Source organism: Martes martes, assembly GCF_963455335.1.
Source record: "Martes martes genome assembly, chromosome: 14".
In the NCBI taxonomy this organism is placed as follows: Eukaryota; Metazoa; Chordata; class Mammalia; order Carnivora; family Mustelidae; genus Martes; species Martes martes.
In genome coordinates, this window is record NC_137902.1 from 77,761,759 (window position 1) to 77,777,665 (window position 15,907).

Consider the following 15,907-nt stretch of genomic DNA (forward strand, 5'->3'; position numbering starts at 1 on the left):
TGGAGGACAACTATTTCTCCTCGCGGCCACAGGGACACGCGCACGGTATTTGCACTCTCCTGGGTGGGGACACAGCAGAGGCAGCCTCGTTCAGAAATGCTGGTTCGCACCACACTGAGGGAGGACAGCGCGATGAAGGAACAGTTGCCGGGTGCGACGACCTGTGCTCCCCTCTTTAAGGCCGTGGACGTAGCACCATCTCCATGAGCCTTCCTCCCCCACCCCTGTGGAATGGAGACGTAAACTGTCTACGGCAAGGCGGCATGGAAATGAAGGACGACGGTCTGGCCAGCACCCAGCTAAGCACCTGGCCCCTCACAGACATTCAGCAAATGCGTGTCCCCGCCTGTCTTCCCCTTGAGATAGGGAGCCACTGGCCTATTTTAATAATACGCATGCACGCAAACCGCGTTTTTGATTAAGGAAATGTCTATCTGTGTGTGAGCACCAAGGCAGCAACAGCATGTCCCATCGGCCTGTCCAACACCACCTCGAACACCCACTCCTCCTGGTGCAAGGGGTCAGCCTCTCAACCCACACCGGCTCCTTCTCACCACCGTCCTCACAAATGCCTGTGAGTGGTCCTCCGGAGTGAGGCAGTACAGACCTATCATGCAGACACAGCCCAGGCTTATGTAATTTGCTACTGATGGTTTTTTCAGCAGCGCATGGCTCCCCGTACCTGCTGCCTTAGCCCGTGGAAGGTGGCTATGGGCTCTGCAGCCTGTGGCGTGGCGTCCTCTGCATACAGGTGGATGTCGTCTTCCACACTCTGCGCCGGCCAGAACCCCACCACGCCCCTGGCTCGGAGCTTCTTATGATCGATCAGCACTTCCAGCATGTTCTGGGCATCTTCATAGACTTTTTTGGCCTCTTCGCCTATTAGGAGAACATGGTGAGAATTCACTTAAAAATGCCAATGAGAGCCAGCAAAAAAGCACTTCTTTTTAAAGCCACTCCTCCTCCTCAGCCATCTTCTCCCACTCTCCCTTTTCCCCCCAAATATTTCACTGCTGCTTGTCCGTGGCTGAGGGTTGGTGGTTCGGGCTGACTGCAGCGCCCCTAATTGCCTCAGTTCAACAAAGGGCAGAGAGCCCAACCTGGAACCCCCCAGCAAGTGAAGCCAGCCAGATCCTTCCATCACCGACCTTCCTTGTGCACCCACCACTCCAGGGACCTCAAAGTGGCCTCTGGGGCCGTGGAACAGGTGGAGGAGGGAAATGTGGGCCCAGCCCCTCAGCAGTGCTTCCAGGGCTGCACTTGGGTGGCTGTCCCGTGCCAGGCTCATCTCAGCCCTAACCCCATCCTCCTAGCAGGACACCCCTCCACCTTGCTCTCCTCTGGCTCTCTCTCCTAATCCTCTGAGCAGCTTGGCATGGTGACCCCATGCCTCTGGGGGTAGGTTCTGGGGGTGGGGCTGGGCCGGAGAAATGGGGCCAGTGGCTGACCAGCTCACCCATGTCTCTAGCCTCTCACCCCATCCCTCCACCAGTGCTCCAGGCACAATGGACTCCTGGCATTTCCCCCAATGGACACACATGACTGTGCTTTCCCATCCTCTGTCTCCTCTGCCCAGGACACCCTTTTCTCCAGGGACATCTCACATCCCTAGCCACAGTCCCTCCCACTTCATTTTCAAAAAGCACTTCACATACCACTTCCCCCAGGAAGCCTCCCCTGACCTCCTAGTCTGAGGCCTCGTTGTCTTGTGTCCACAAATGCCCTGGACTCGGTCCCATGGCAGGAGCGTGGTGGGCCGTGCAGGAACTGCCCATTGCTGGTGGCCAAACCAGCTCTGAGCCACGTACTGGAGAGCAAGGGTACTCCCATTTCCTTCTATTAATCGCCAGGGCCCGACACAGAGCCTGCTTCGAAACTGACATCAATAAGCATTTATCAAAGAACAGATCAACAAAATGACCAATTATCCCATAAGTATGGACCAAACTAGCAGTTTAAAACCACGGAAGAGCTGAACAGGTACATGACAGCCTATGTTATATGTTAGATTATGACCATAAACTATGTTCGACAGAATCCAAACCCTCTGCTTGCCTCCCCTTCTCATCCTCAAAGTCCCAACACTACATCTGAACAGCAGAGCAGAAAGGAAGGGCTTCCTGAACTAACCTACAGTTTTGTCCTCAAATATCTTGGGGAAGCTTCGATTCGGGTACTTGCCCCGGAGCTGCCAGACATCAAAGAAGGGTTTCCAGTCAATGTAGGCCACCAGCTTCCGCAGGTCATAGTCTTCGAAGACCCGAGTCCCAAGAAACGTGGGCTTCACTGTAAAGAGAAGTCCTGATGTCAAGGACGATGCCGGAACCTGGGGCTGAGCGCCCAGCACACACGGCCACCGCAGGCCTCCCTGGCTGGCTCTTCCCTGCTCTGGGACTTCCCCAACTCCCTCCCTCCTGTCGCCTGCCACCTATAGGACTTGTTTTACAAACAGCGGAACTTTCAGAGATCACGGAGGAGTAACTCCACGGTGAATCTTAAATCAAACCACTCTTCCCAGGGAGCTGTCTACATTGCCCCTGGAAATTCTTCCCTCAGCCCTTCAGTCCTAGAGAAGAAACCTGGGTTTCCCTTCCTTGCACAAATGAAGACAATATTACAATGAATGCCACTGTAGAAAGACACACGCAGTAACCCACTTAGAAAAATGTTAGAAATGTAAATCAATCCTCTCTACTGCCCATTGCTACATACGTATGCAGGCAAACTATAAGGAAATGCATGGAAACAAAGCATCAAATTCAGGATCCTGCAGGGGAGAGAGGAGCACAAGGGCGACTCCCACTATGTATGTGCTGCTTTGTTGTTTGTTTTTTTTTTTTTCTTTTAAATGGGCACCAGGTTATTATTTTTTTTTTTAAGATTTTATTTATTTGACAGAGAGAGAGAGATTACAAGTAGGCAGAGAGGCAGGTGGGGGGCGGAAAGCAGGCTCCCTGCCGAGCAAAGAGCCCAATATGGAGCTCAATTCCAGGACCCTGAGATCACGACCCAAGCCGAAGGCAGAGGCTCAACCCACTGAGCCGCCAAGGTGCCCCTATTTTTTTTTATCTTAAAGATGTTATCTGTCAGAGAGAGAGAAAGCACAAGCAGGGGGAGTGGCCAGCAGAGGGAGAAACAGACACCCTGCTGAGCAGAAAGCCCTGTGTGGGACTTGATCCCAGAACCCTGGGATCATGACCTGAGCCGAAGGCAGACACTTAACCGACTGAGTCACCCAGGCGCCCCTGCACCAGGTTATTTCTTAGGTGGCTAGTGGGTATACATGAATCTTCAACATACTGTTCTTTATGGCTCCCTGCGAGTCTAAAATAGACCGTAAGTGAATTAATGACAAAGAATTGGGACACCAGGGGCAGCATTCCTGCACCCCACCCCCCACCCCCCACCCCTGCGGGGGGGTCGGGCCACAGTCAGATGTCACCACCACACCACCAGCTTCCTGGCCCCTGTGTCCTCAGTTCCCTGCTCTGTAAACAGGGATCAGAGAACTTCCAGTCTCCTACTCATCTCAGGTGCTCTGGGCTAACACCAGAGCCTCAAGGGTATTTTTGTGTCACCACACAGAGGTAGACGTGAGAGGGAGAAAAGTACAGGGAAAGTAGAGCTCCTTCTTACTTCTGCCTGGAAACCTCTATCTTTCCATACATGCTCACGGGAGCTCTTTCTCATTGTTGCTGGTCATCTTTTTCCTATTCAGAACAATCTCTTCTTCATAATATGCTACTGTGTTGATGTGTCGGACCATTAAGAAGAAACTACAGGTTTCCTCTGGATGAACGCTCCCTCTTGCCTTGTAGTCATTGCAGGATGCTCTTCTGGAATTTTACCACCAAGGACCTTGAGAGAAAAGCCCTTCTTTCTCCCTTTAGTGACTTCCTGCAACTACTAGAAGACTGGGTTGTCCTTAGAAACATCTCTGCGGGCTGTACCTCAGGGCCTCGGCCGTTCTGACGCCATAGGTACAGGCCCCCACAGCAGCCCCGCCCTGGGGACAGACGGCCATTCAAAAAGTATCACCACCACTGCCTTCACAGGACTGTCTCTGTTGAATTGTGCTGGATGTTTGGGTCAAAGTGGGACTTTCCCTTGTGATGTTTTTCTGACTTCAAAGCGAAAGGTAAAGGGAAAATAACAGCTGGACTATACAGTGATTTACATTTTTCCAAAAGCTGAACTTCTTTTATCCTCACAACCTCCCACAGGGTAACTCCTTTCTACATGTTAGAAACTGTGAACCACAGACATGAGATGCTCAAGGTCATTCAGTGATTCAGAGCCAGGACCTCCTGACTCCCGATGCAGCATTCCTCCTACTCAACCATACCGAACTCAGCAGGACTGAAATCAGAACCAGTCTCACGTACATTTCCAGTTTAACGATCTCCACTCCGCTGAGCATATGCGCAAAACAGATGTTGTGAACAAGGAGACCAGGTTTGAGGTACTACCTTGGAAATACGGATTCAAGTAATACAACCCCTATTTACCCAGTCTCAGTTCTGCATTTGTACCTCATGCCTCTCTGAGCATGTCAAAACATCTTCCATCTCTTATTCCCTCATGAACACCTCCATAAGGCAAGAGACGTGGCTGGAAATAAGAAAGGGGAAAAAAACCCCACAAAAGACATAGAAGGAAGCATTCAGAGAGAGAACAGGAGAGGGTGAACAAGAGATAGGAGCTCCTGCTTTGCTGGGATGTTCTAAAAGTCTCCTCAGGGTGAGGGCATCTTCAATCTCAGACACTCCATGTCTACACATGGGCCTGCCCTGCGACCCAGGCCACTCAGCGACAGCACCACACAGGCAGGTCTTCAGAACTTACATCAAGCTGTGGAGGGGCCCCTCAAGCCCCACACAGAAGAAAGTGTGGGTCAGAAGACAGTCCAGAGAGAGAACCCCAGAAACCTTTCGAGCTCTTGACCGGAAACTCAGGGTCTTCACATGTGAGTGGGGACAACAGCACGTTCACCACAGAGTTGTGTCAAGCACTCAGAGCTGCCCAGTCTCAGGACACAGTCTGGTCCTCCATAAAAGGTACCTATTTACTTATCTTTTCAATCATCATTCTCCTTTGTCACTATTATTAGACAAAATTAAGAGTCTCTAGCTGCCCATTGGATTCTGTAGCCAAGTAAATACAAACACCTCCCCAGCTCTCATTATCACACAGCCTTTCTCTAACTGACAGCAAGACAGACCTGGAGGGGGCTCTGACAGCCAGTCAATATGGAAACCGTTTTTTCTAGCTTGACTTAAGGTTAAGTATCTTCTTTCCTATGAAAAAGAGAAAAGTTATTTCAGTCAGAGACTCTTAGCTTTTCAACTGATACTACTAAAGTGCATCCCAAAAGCTAGTATGGTACTTCTAAAAAAAAAAAAAAAAAAGAAACAAAACCCCACAAATTCTTTTATTACTGAAAATTCATATCCTAAAAAGCTCTTCCTTTTCCACCCAATATGGCTTCCCATTAGCACCAGAACAACAGAGAGTAAAGAGTCAGTAAATATCCATTAAATATTGATATGTAGATCCCTTAACCGTGCAGTAACCATACAGCAACAGACTGGTGTCCTGCCTGTCCTTTTAGAACACCCGAGGCCAGGGCTAACCCGTCTGCCATCGGCCAGCCCTCTGACCAGAAGGCAGAGGCAAGAAACGGTCAACCGCAGGCAGACCTAAGGAGAGACAGAAAGCCAAGCACAGTATCTTGGGCTAGTCAACACCTCAGAAACACCTGTTTTCACACGGTTTGTTGTCTCCTTCCACTCACCTAGCCACCCCCAAAGGGCGCCCCACCACAGACAAGGTCCAACAGGCAGATAAACTGGGAAGAAATATCCCAGCGACTTCTAACAAGTGATTATGTCTGCTTTCTAATGATTCCCTGAAGCTTATCTAGAGAGGGACAGTTCTCCTAACACTGCTCTGCGCAGTCTGCACTAGGCAGGAGGGAGAAAGGTGACAAAGGTCCTATCTGATGCCTTCATTTTATTCCGCTATTTCAAGAACAGGGATCCAGGAGAGCCATTTCTATATAATGTTTCAGTTCCTGTTTTCCTGTTGGGTATGTTTTATTCATTCTCATAACTCTGCTATCTGGCCCAGCACCTAACAGCTATTGTGTACCCAATAAATGTTTGGTGGAATGAATGAAATTACTTTTAGTATATCCCCAAATTACTGGGACCTTAGATACCAGAGAATTCCAATTTGAACTAGGAAACAGGGCATCTCTAAAATGATCCCAAATCTTTGCCTTCCTTAAAACAATAAAGTCATATTAAAAAATGCAGGATCATTTTAATGCCCAAACTAGCAGTGTTTTTGTCACTCACCTTGAGAGACTCGTAATGGTCCTGTCTAATATCTTCATATTCCTCCATGATCTCCTCAAAATATTCATCCTTTAGATTCTCATCTAATAGTTGCGAGCACTGAAGTTGCGGGCAAGATCGACGTTCAAGAACCACAGAGGAGCAAAAGGAGACAAAGAAAACAGGAGCAACACTGGTCAGTTCTGATGATGCCTCCTCCAGGAAGCCTTCCCTCATTCTCGTCATTCCCTCTCCCTTTGCCAGCTTTGCTAATTCCTGCCAGGGGGTGCGCAGTTGAGGACTAGCTCAGTGGACAGAGGATGTCCAACTGTCACACATTCCAGAGAAACAGGTGGCTCTTGATGGCTCCTGAGAGATCAGCTTGAAGCCCTGGCGATATCCTGCCTACGACTCTTCATCCACCTGGAGCCCTGGACCACCTGGGGTAGTTTCTGCTAACCACGTGATTTTGGGGGAGACTTGGCTCATGTTGTATCTGTCTGACTCTGGAGTAACTAAGAACAGTCAGGTGCTAAGTAACTAAGAACAGTCAGTTCCTATGGGACTGACTCCCAGGAGAAGCTGCGGACACCAGGGCTTGGCTGAGCTTCCCTAGTCAGCAACGCGCTGCCTGTGGAATCCCACGTCACTTGTGGAAGGATTAAGCACTGTCCGTAGGATTCCACAAGGGCGGGGGATGGGAGGAACACCTGGAAGCTGGTGCCTGGCCTTTCCTGGATGCTACCCTTTGTATCTTTTGCCTCTGCTGATTTTAACCTGTATCCTTTGGCAACAATACAGTGTGACTGTGAGTAGAACGGTGTTTCTGAGTTCGGGGAGTCCTTCAAGCACATCACTGAAACTGAGGGTGTCCCGGGGACCCATACAACACCCTAGTTAGGTACCGCTCTTCTGTGTTTCAAAGGTACTTGGTGCATCTCTCCCTCACTGCAGTTCCCACAGGCTGTCAGTGTCTGTCTGCATATCCACTTGGAGGCAAGTGGACAAGCCCTTGGAGGGCAGGACTACACCTTAACTGCCTTCATGTCCCCGGTTTCTAGCTCTGTGCCTGGCACAGACGAGGTGTCTCCTCACTAAAGGTCTGCTGAAGGAATGAGACTTATGTCCATGGTCAACCATGAGCTTCTGCTAGGAAAAGAAAGGAAACCCATCATCTGAGAAATGGGAGGCAACTCAGTCAATTATAAAACTAGGATGAGCTAAATCCTGTCTATGACTGGGATTATCAAGGTGATGAGAGAAGAGCCCCCAGCAAAGTTCAAAATACCATTGTCAAGAAAGAAGAAAAAGCTGCTGGCAACCATCAGCTCAAAACCCTGTACTGCCCCATCATCTCTCAGCCTCCAGCTGGATTCTCCAACACAAGGGCCTGGAAGGTCAGTATCATTATGTGAAACTGACCAAATTAGACTGGACGATGGCTAAGGAGCCCACTGGCTTGAAATGTCTACAATTCTATGTGAATTTTCCAAGTATCTCTCATAGCAATCCAATCCCCGAAGAGTTAGTGTAAAGCCAAAACACTTCAAGGAACCTAATCAGAGAGGAGCACTGCGGCAAGCCTAACGAAAGGCTCCTGCACGGTATTCACCCCACAAAGTACTTCCCGGACTTCCAACCACCTTCGCTCAATGGAGTCTTTGCTTAGGAAAGCCAGCAGAGCTAAATGAAGACAGGAAGGGGATGCCTACTCTTGAGCTCCCCAAAGTATGCGGAACTGGTATTTTTAAATATTTAAAATACTGCCTAAAATACTGCATTCCACTAGATTTCAGACTCTGAGAAAGCAAAACCCTGATTTTCTAAACACCTGAAGAACTTTTAACAGGACTCTGACACGGCTCCCACTGGGTAGGTGGAGCACACCGGTCTGCAGGCACCGTCCACACCCCAAGGGGCCCCAGCTCCCAGAGCCAGCGGGACAAGACCCTCCCTGCCCAGTCTGACTTGCTTGGTGGAAACAAGCTCATGCCCATTATATGGGCTGATCTTTGGGATCTTCCCACCACAAAATCAGAGCTTGTTGTGGGTTTCCAGGCTAACCATTCAGACATGTTTTATGCTTTTATTCTTTATTTTTCGTAACAATAACAGCACAATGAGAGGGAAGAAGTTGAAAATATAGTTTATAATTTAGAAATAACTAAGTATTGGCACCTTGGCTTTTAAATTTAGAAAGAAAGAAAGCAGGGGCATCCTGAAGTCTTAAAGCTCTACGTAGTTGCCATATTTCACAATCTTCCAAGTGTTCAAGTCCAGACCACGGGCCTGGGCCATGCCCACTGCGGTTGGATCAAAAGACTGAGTCTGAGTAATTTCAGAAGGTGGCCATCTCTCTGTATTTGAGAGGAGCTAACCACTGCTGGCCGTCCAGCTGGCCTGACCAGAGGGAGTACCGGTGCCCACACCTCATCTGGCTTCTGGTTCGGCCCTTGCTGCATTAGCAAAGTCTTTTTAGCTGGACATAGATCTTTTCTTTTTTTTTTTTAAATCCACATTGCTTTTAGCTCTGGCTTGAGTTAAGATGGTATATATACAGGTTTGTAAGTGCATGTAAATGGCTGAAACCTCTCTCCCTCCAGGCTGGTGTCAAGGCCACAAGCGTCTTGGTTCCACGTTACTCAGACCAGCGTTCTGCGGCCAGCTCAGGACTCCTCGCCTGGCTGCCCGCTTCCGGCAATACAAACCCCCACAATGACACTATAACAAGCCATAGGCTTTCTTCCACATTTTTTTAGTAGACTTGCACAAAAATAAAAGAAGATCTTGGGGGGCACCTGGGTAGCTCAGTGGGTTAAGCCTCTGCCTTCTGCTCAGATCGTGATCCCAGGGTCCTGGGATGGAGCCCCACATTGGGCTCTCTGCTCAGCAGGGAGCCTGCTTCCTCCTCTTTCTCTGCCTGCCTCTCTGCCTACTTGTGATCTCTGTCTGTCAAATAAATAAATAAAATCTTAAAAAAAAAGAAGAAGAAGATGATGATGATCTTGGGAAATACCCTGAACTCTGCATCTTCTCCTCTCTTTATGAAATATCTGAAGTGGATGCAAGGCCTCACACTTACCACCACTACACTCTTGGATGCATCCAGGACGTGGATTACAGGTGCACTGTATCTTGGAGCTATTTTAACTGCCGTGTGGGTTCTAGAAAGAGGGGTTGGGAAGAAAAACACATCCATTAGGGCTGACAGTTCCTCCACGACACTTGTTTGAAACTATTAGAGATAACGCTTTCCCAGGAAAGGCTGTAAGGTACTTCAAATTTTGAACTTCCCATTTCCCTTGTAAAACAAGAGGACTTCCTTCCCCACCCCCCCCAAGACAGGGAGACCGGGGGGAGAAGACACTCATTTGTCAGCTTGTGATACAAAAACAGTCTGTGACAAAATGTGGAAGACTGTCTTCAGCTCTCTGTGAACAGGGCCATGACCGTGACCTCGCACTCATTAGCAACCTGTCCGAACCAAGGAGCTAACCAGCCCGGGCAATTGCACTTTGCTGCCATAAAGCTCAAGCTACATTTCCCCCTCCAAATGGCCTGGGACAGCCACCAAGGCCCCTGGAGAACCAGACACCAAGCAGGGGATGAATGCACTAGCGGCTGCTCCCCATTCCCGAGGGACACCCCAAGCCCACCTTGGACTGCAGGAAGGAAACTCAGACCCTAAATAAATCTGACACGAAGTAACACAAAGAGGCCAAAGCGGCAGCAACGTTCAGCCCCGAACCCCTACTGCCAGACTAGGAAACTTAGGCAGCGAGGAAGAAACACTCTTTAACTCTTGAGGTGACTTAATTCAACAAAGTGCGCCACCAGCTGCCCTCTGATTACTGGATCTCCTAGCATAGGCTCCCTAGCTGCTCCTTCCTTATAGAACACGGCACCGTAGTGTAAGACGTGAAGATCCACTTGCACACCCTCCCCGACAGTGGTTACACCAGGGCCTTGAAGGTGGAACACGAATGTGCACTTTGCCACGAGTGCATTTAAAGGGCAGCCACTGGGCTTCCCCAGGACAGCCCGTCCTTCCCGGTCTTTTCCCAGCCCATCCTCTCCCTGAAGGCTGCAGCACTCTTCCCAGGGTCAGATGCTTTCCTAGTCTTTCCCTCCACGAACACCCACTTTCCTTTGGGAAGATGTCCAGAATATGCTACTAAGTGGAGGGGAGAAACCAAAGTAACAGAACAGTCTGTTTTACAATTCTGCTTTTTAAACAAACAAGTACTACTGCTCTTCACCTGCCCTACCCTGCCAACCTGGTACGTAAGTTTGGAGGAGGCAGAATCAAAGGCGGAAAGGGAGACTAAATTTTACTTTCCGTTCCTCTGAAGTGACTGACATGTTCTAATAACAAGCATAGATTACTGAGGTAATTTTTAAAAACCAAGGGAACACTAAAGGTACAATATATGTGTCAGTGTGTTTTTAACAGGCTCCTCAGGGATGACTAAAAGTTCGTTCCCAAGAAGACAGACAACACCCTGACATTTCACCTGTCCCCACTCTACAGGTGCCTCCACACACTGACAGGAAGCAGAGGCCTACAGCCCAGAATCACAGAACCGAGTGATGCAAGAGATACACAGGCCTAAGTACTTGGCGCCAGACACTCTCCTGGCCTGGGGCGGCTGGGGTGCAGAGCAGCAGGGCGGGGGAGTCAGATCATGACCCCGAAGCAGCCAACCAACTCCACTGCCTTCCGAGGACGTGCTGTTTGGTGCCCACTGTGGACATAAAGATTTGACAGTATCTTCGGTATTCTAAAAGGTGGAAGATTTCTGAACAGCGGGAATAGTTTTAAAGAAGAAACTGCTTCTGGCTTCTCAGCAGAACAAAAGTGAGACCATGCTTTCGTCCTCTTCCTCGGGTGGTCAGTTCTTCCAACACACAAATATCCCTCAATGTACATTCTGCCTGAAGTCTCTCCGGGGAACATTAAGCCTGATGTGACTTGGCTGACGTTTCTCTTAAAGGGAACCAGTGCAGTTTTAAATCCTAAGTCAACACAATCAATATTTATTAAGCATCTAAAGATTTGCAGTGCAATTCTGGCCATTCTCTCATTGATGATCTTCCGGACAAGGGCACCAAGAAGAAATGGATGAATTCCACTATTGAAAAACAACAACAACAACAACAAATAAAAGCAAAGGGCTGCTTTCCAGCGCGTGCGCGCGCGCGCGCACACACACACACACACACACACACAAATGACAAAGCTAAATGAGCACAGCCACAAATCTGAGCTGGCTCAGCCATCAAGGGCACTTCTGGTTTCCTCATAAAACAATGACACTGATTCTACTTTCTTCTAAGCTTCCATTTATGCAACCATCTCCAGTGGGAAGCAGACTTCTCTCTGAAGCCTGAAACGATGGAAAACACCGGACTCTCTCCTCCCCTCCGACAGACCAACAGCACAGGGCTGGGCCCCGAGGCTGAATCTCAGCTCTGTGTCTGCCGAGTCCCTCACCAGTGCTGGTGATTCAATGAATCGCCCCCGTCTCCACAGTTGCCCAATGGGCAGGACAGTGTTAACTTCAGAAGGTCTTTTTAAAAACTCTGAAAAAGAACAAGTAATCCAAGCATTTTTTTTCATGCCTTATCCTTCTAGAATTAAAATGGTTTATATAAATGCAGCATGACCAAAAAAAACCCCTCAGAATTTGATGAGAAAAATGAGAGTCTGGGGAAATAAAGATGGGAGGCAGTCAGCAGTGGGGTCAGACGCAGAAGTCGGGTCTGTGAGATCCTCCCCCCCGGCCTGAGTTCCAAGGTTCCCCGGAGCCAATGCAACGAGAGAAACAACGCCAGTTATGTGATTCAGCATCTTACCTCCTAATGATTCATTAAAAAACAGAAACAAAAACTTGGGAAATGACCTCTCTCTTTGAGCAATGTGACTTCCTCTTGAATTCTCCACTATTCACAAAAAATAACTGAAAAAGACACTGTGCTGTTACTGGCTTTGAACCATTTAAAAATTGAGTGCTAACTGCCAGACTTATGCCTGTGAGAAGCTGTACAGATAACAGGACCAGATTTCCACGCAAGTCCTTTCTTGCTCGTGATACAAAACAATATGCATTATAGACAGGAGAACATTCAGTTCTCTATCCTCTCGGAGCTACAGGTTAAAAACAGAACTCCAGGCATGTTTCCATGCGCACACAACCCCACGGCTGTAGAGCCCTTTCAACTCGTCCTGGGATCCATCAGTCAGCAGTGAGGCTCATCGCAAGTGTCCTGGGAGTACAGTTCTAATTCCATCATGCCACCACGGGCCACTGAGATCTGGAAAAGCCATGGACATGTTACAGTCCCTCATCTTCCTTCATGGCAACTTGGGAGTCTTGAGCCATCCTCTGCTCAAATAACAGTTCACAAAGGCAAAAAATGGAACACACTGTTTTCTCCACAGTTCTGCGGGAGGTTAGAGCAAGAGCTCTCAGAAGGCTTCTGAGACACCCCAACTGTTCCTTGCCTTCCAGCAAAACTGACTCTCCTAGGAGTAGAGGGCGTTCTTAGAGAGATGCAAAAAGCACTAATCATAAAGGAAGAGACAGATAAATCAGACTTCCTGAAAATTAAAAACTGTGATCCAAAAATACAACTAAAACAGCAGAAGGTAAGCCGTAATGGAAGAATTTGCCATATATTTCTAATAAAGAGCTTGCATCCAATATAAATAAGAATGCATATAAATCAGCAAGAAAAAAGGCAGAATAACCAATTAAAAAAAGAAAAAAGGACTCAGAAAGCCCATCCAAAGGTCAACCTACACATGAAAAGGTAGCCAACGTCATTAGTCAGCAGAGAAATACAAATGAAAACCATTCCAAGACACTATCACATCCGTTCGAAAATAGATAAAACTGAAAAAGGTGTGGAGTGACTGGAACTCCCGCAGCTGCTGGCGGGAGTGTAAACTAATACAATCACGTTGGAAAACCACCCAGCAATGCCGAATGCACGCACAGGACCCAGGAAGTTTGCTTCAGGGCAGAAATACATGCACAGCAGCATTCTGCCAAACAGCCCCAAACTGGGAAAAAGCCAGTGTCCGCCAACAGCAGCCGAGATAATAAGCCACAGTGTTATTATACAACAGATAGTACACGTACCACAGTGGAAAAACCACCACGATAACAACCAGTTTGGGCCTCCCAGGCCTAGCGGTGCACAAGACAAGCTGGACACAAAAGAACACATGCAGCAGGATCCATGTCTATGAAGCTGAAACGCAGGCAAGACCAAGCTGCAGTGATGGGAGACAGCAGAGCGGCCATCTTGTTGTCACGGATGACTCGGTGGAGGACCCGGCCCAGCGCCCCAAGCGCCATAACGTCGGAGGTTCGGTTTTGTAAAAATTAATCGAGCTGTAGATTTCTGACTTGTGTACTTCTCTTTTTGACTTAGGTTTCAGGAAAAGGGCTTCCTTAAAGTAGAGGGCTTGAGTAAGATGAAATAAGGCCTCGCCCACCGTCGCTGCTTTAGAATGGAGTCAGCACGGGGGAGTTTTGAGCTGAGGTTCTTAGAGATGGCACAGGAATCTATCCTGCGAGGGCTGTTCTAGCATCACGTTGGAGAAGGGAACACATATCTGGTGACTGGCTTTTATTTTCCAATTATTTCCCCAGAAACTGCAAGAGGCATGAAGAGAACAGCATGAGAAAAGGCGGAGCTCATACAGAAACAGAGCACTGGCGAGCTGAAGGAACTTCGCGAGGTCGTGGGACCCAGATTTCCACCTTCAGGGATGATCATGTCGCCATTCCCATACCAAGAGGACAGAAGTTTTGCAGGAGCACGGAGAGACAGTGGGTGACTTCTGACCCACTTAATTCTAACTTGATATACCAGTTTCTAACTGTTGGGAGGCATTTGTGGCTAATTTTGTGTATGGTATATTTTGGAGGAGCTCGTTATGTTGCTTCTGAATGTTTTTTAAAAATCCTCTTTAATCTGGTGGCTCTTACTTGGTAAGAGATATGATAGAATGGACCATTTGTAATGTTCCAGTTTGCATAAGAGCTATGCGTGGTTTCCTGATGTCGAACTCTTCAGTGTGGTGTCCTGCCTTCTAAAACGGTTTATTTGGAAACCAGCGTCACACGTATTCTGTTTCACAATCATGATCTTAAAACGTATTTCACCCTCACAACAGTCTATAAACTCTCTGATCACTCTCTTTGCTAGGCTGATGAATATTCACATTAAAATCACCAATTATCAAACACCCAAGACCCTGCTCACTGAAACCCCAGTTCTCAATGGGTAGTCAGATCCCTGGAGAATAATCTGCCCCAAATTCTAGTGGGTAAGTCCTGGGTGGAAAAACAAAGGTGAGCAACAATGGACACATTAAAGAGTCCTTCAAGGATGAAAAGCAGTTAGTGAATAAATGACCCACAACACTGTTACTACTTGTGAAAATGATCCACTCAGATTATAAATGTGATGATGGTTCATTTTACGGGTCAATCTGGCCACACCACAGGAGCTAGGTCTATATCATTCTAGATGTTTCTGTGAAGGTTATTTCTTAGATGTGATTAGCATTTGAATCAGTAGACTCTGGGTGAAGCAGACTACTCCTCCTTGGCTGGGCCTTGTCCAATCAGTTGAAGATTAAGATAAGAGAAGAGGTACCCCAATGAGGAAGGAATCCTGCCTCCAGATGGCCTTTGGAACCAAGACTGCAACATCAGCTCCTGCCTGGTCTCCAGCCTGTGGACTTTCCCTACAGATTTCAGTCTTACCAGACCCCAAAATGACATGAGTAACTCCTTAAAATAAACCTCTCTGTATATATAATATACAGTATACATTAATAATACAATATAGAGTAACACATACAATGTACATAAAGTAAATGTATATATACCCACCCCACTGATTCTGTTTCTCTGGAAAACCCAATTAATATGAATGGCTTATAGTGTGAAAGGAACTTTGGAATATCTTCGACTGGACTCCATTGCACTTTTGCATCAGAAAAACAATAAACTGCATGCTAGCAGGTCACCAAGCTCAATGTCCCACCTGGGCATTATTCCCTGCCAAAGTAAATGACATGGGGCATAAGGAACATGTCAAAGACGCCCAACGGTACCCATAATTAACATATTTCTCACCAAATATCACGACCCCAGGAAAAATACGACAAACTGAAGAACGGTCATGCAACCAACTTAAAACTCTCTCTTTAAACTGCTTAACGGAAAGTTTCTCCAAAGGTTCCCCCTTTCAAAAACAAGGTGATCTTCTGGTTCACTCTTGCTAGCTTGGCCTCCTGCCTCAACTATTATAAAGCTGGAGTTTTTTCAAGGGAACCTGTAATTACTCAATCAGACACCTGCCTCCAGACAGAGAGTGGGCTGGAGTTCAAGCAATGTCTTTGTGCCAAAAGACACACTTTTCTCCACTTGGTTTGATTTCAAGAGGATTATTTATCAGAAATCTCAGGAACTGAATGGGAGATGAGAGGATTAAGGAAAAGACAATGGCAAGCCAAAGAAATCCAAAAAAAGGGCAAGGGGTGGGGA

General features: G+C 47.7%; 1 protein-coding gene across 1 annotated transcript in view; it reads right to left on the reverse strand.

Moving 5' to 3' along the window:
• Nucleotides 1-15,907, reverse strand: part of MTR (5-methyltetrahydrofolate-homocysteine methyltransferase) — a 96,446-nt gene that overhangs the window by 8,361 nt on the left and 72,178 nt on the right. The window contains exons 25-29 of the mRNA XM_080823745.1: nucleotides 9,421-9,502; nucleotides 6,360-6,458; nucleotides 5,222-5,297; nucleotides 2,131-2,286; nucleotides 683-879 (exon numbers count right to left, since the gene is read on the reverse strand). Coding sequence (XP_080679871.1) covers nucleotides 683-879; nucleotides 2,131-2,286; nucleotides 5,222-5,297; nucleotides 6,360-6,458; nucleotides 9,421-9,502 — 610 coding nt within the window. The remainder of the gene's footprint in view (nucleotides 1-682; nucleotides 880-2,130; nucleotides 2,287-5,221; nucleotides 5,298-6,359; nucleotides 6,459-9,420; nucleotides 9,503-15,907) is intronic.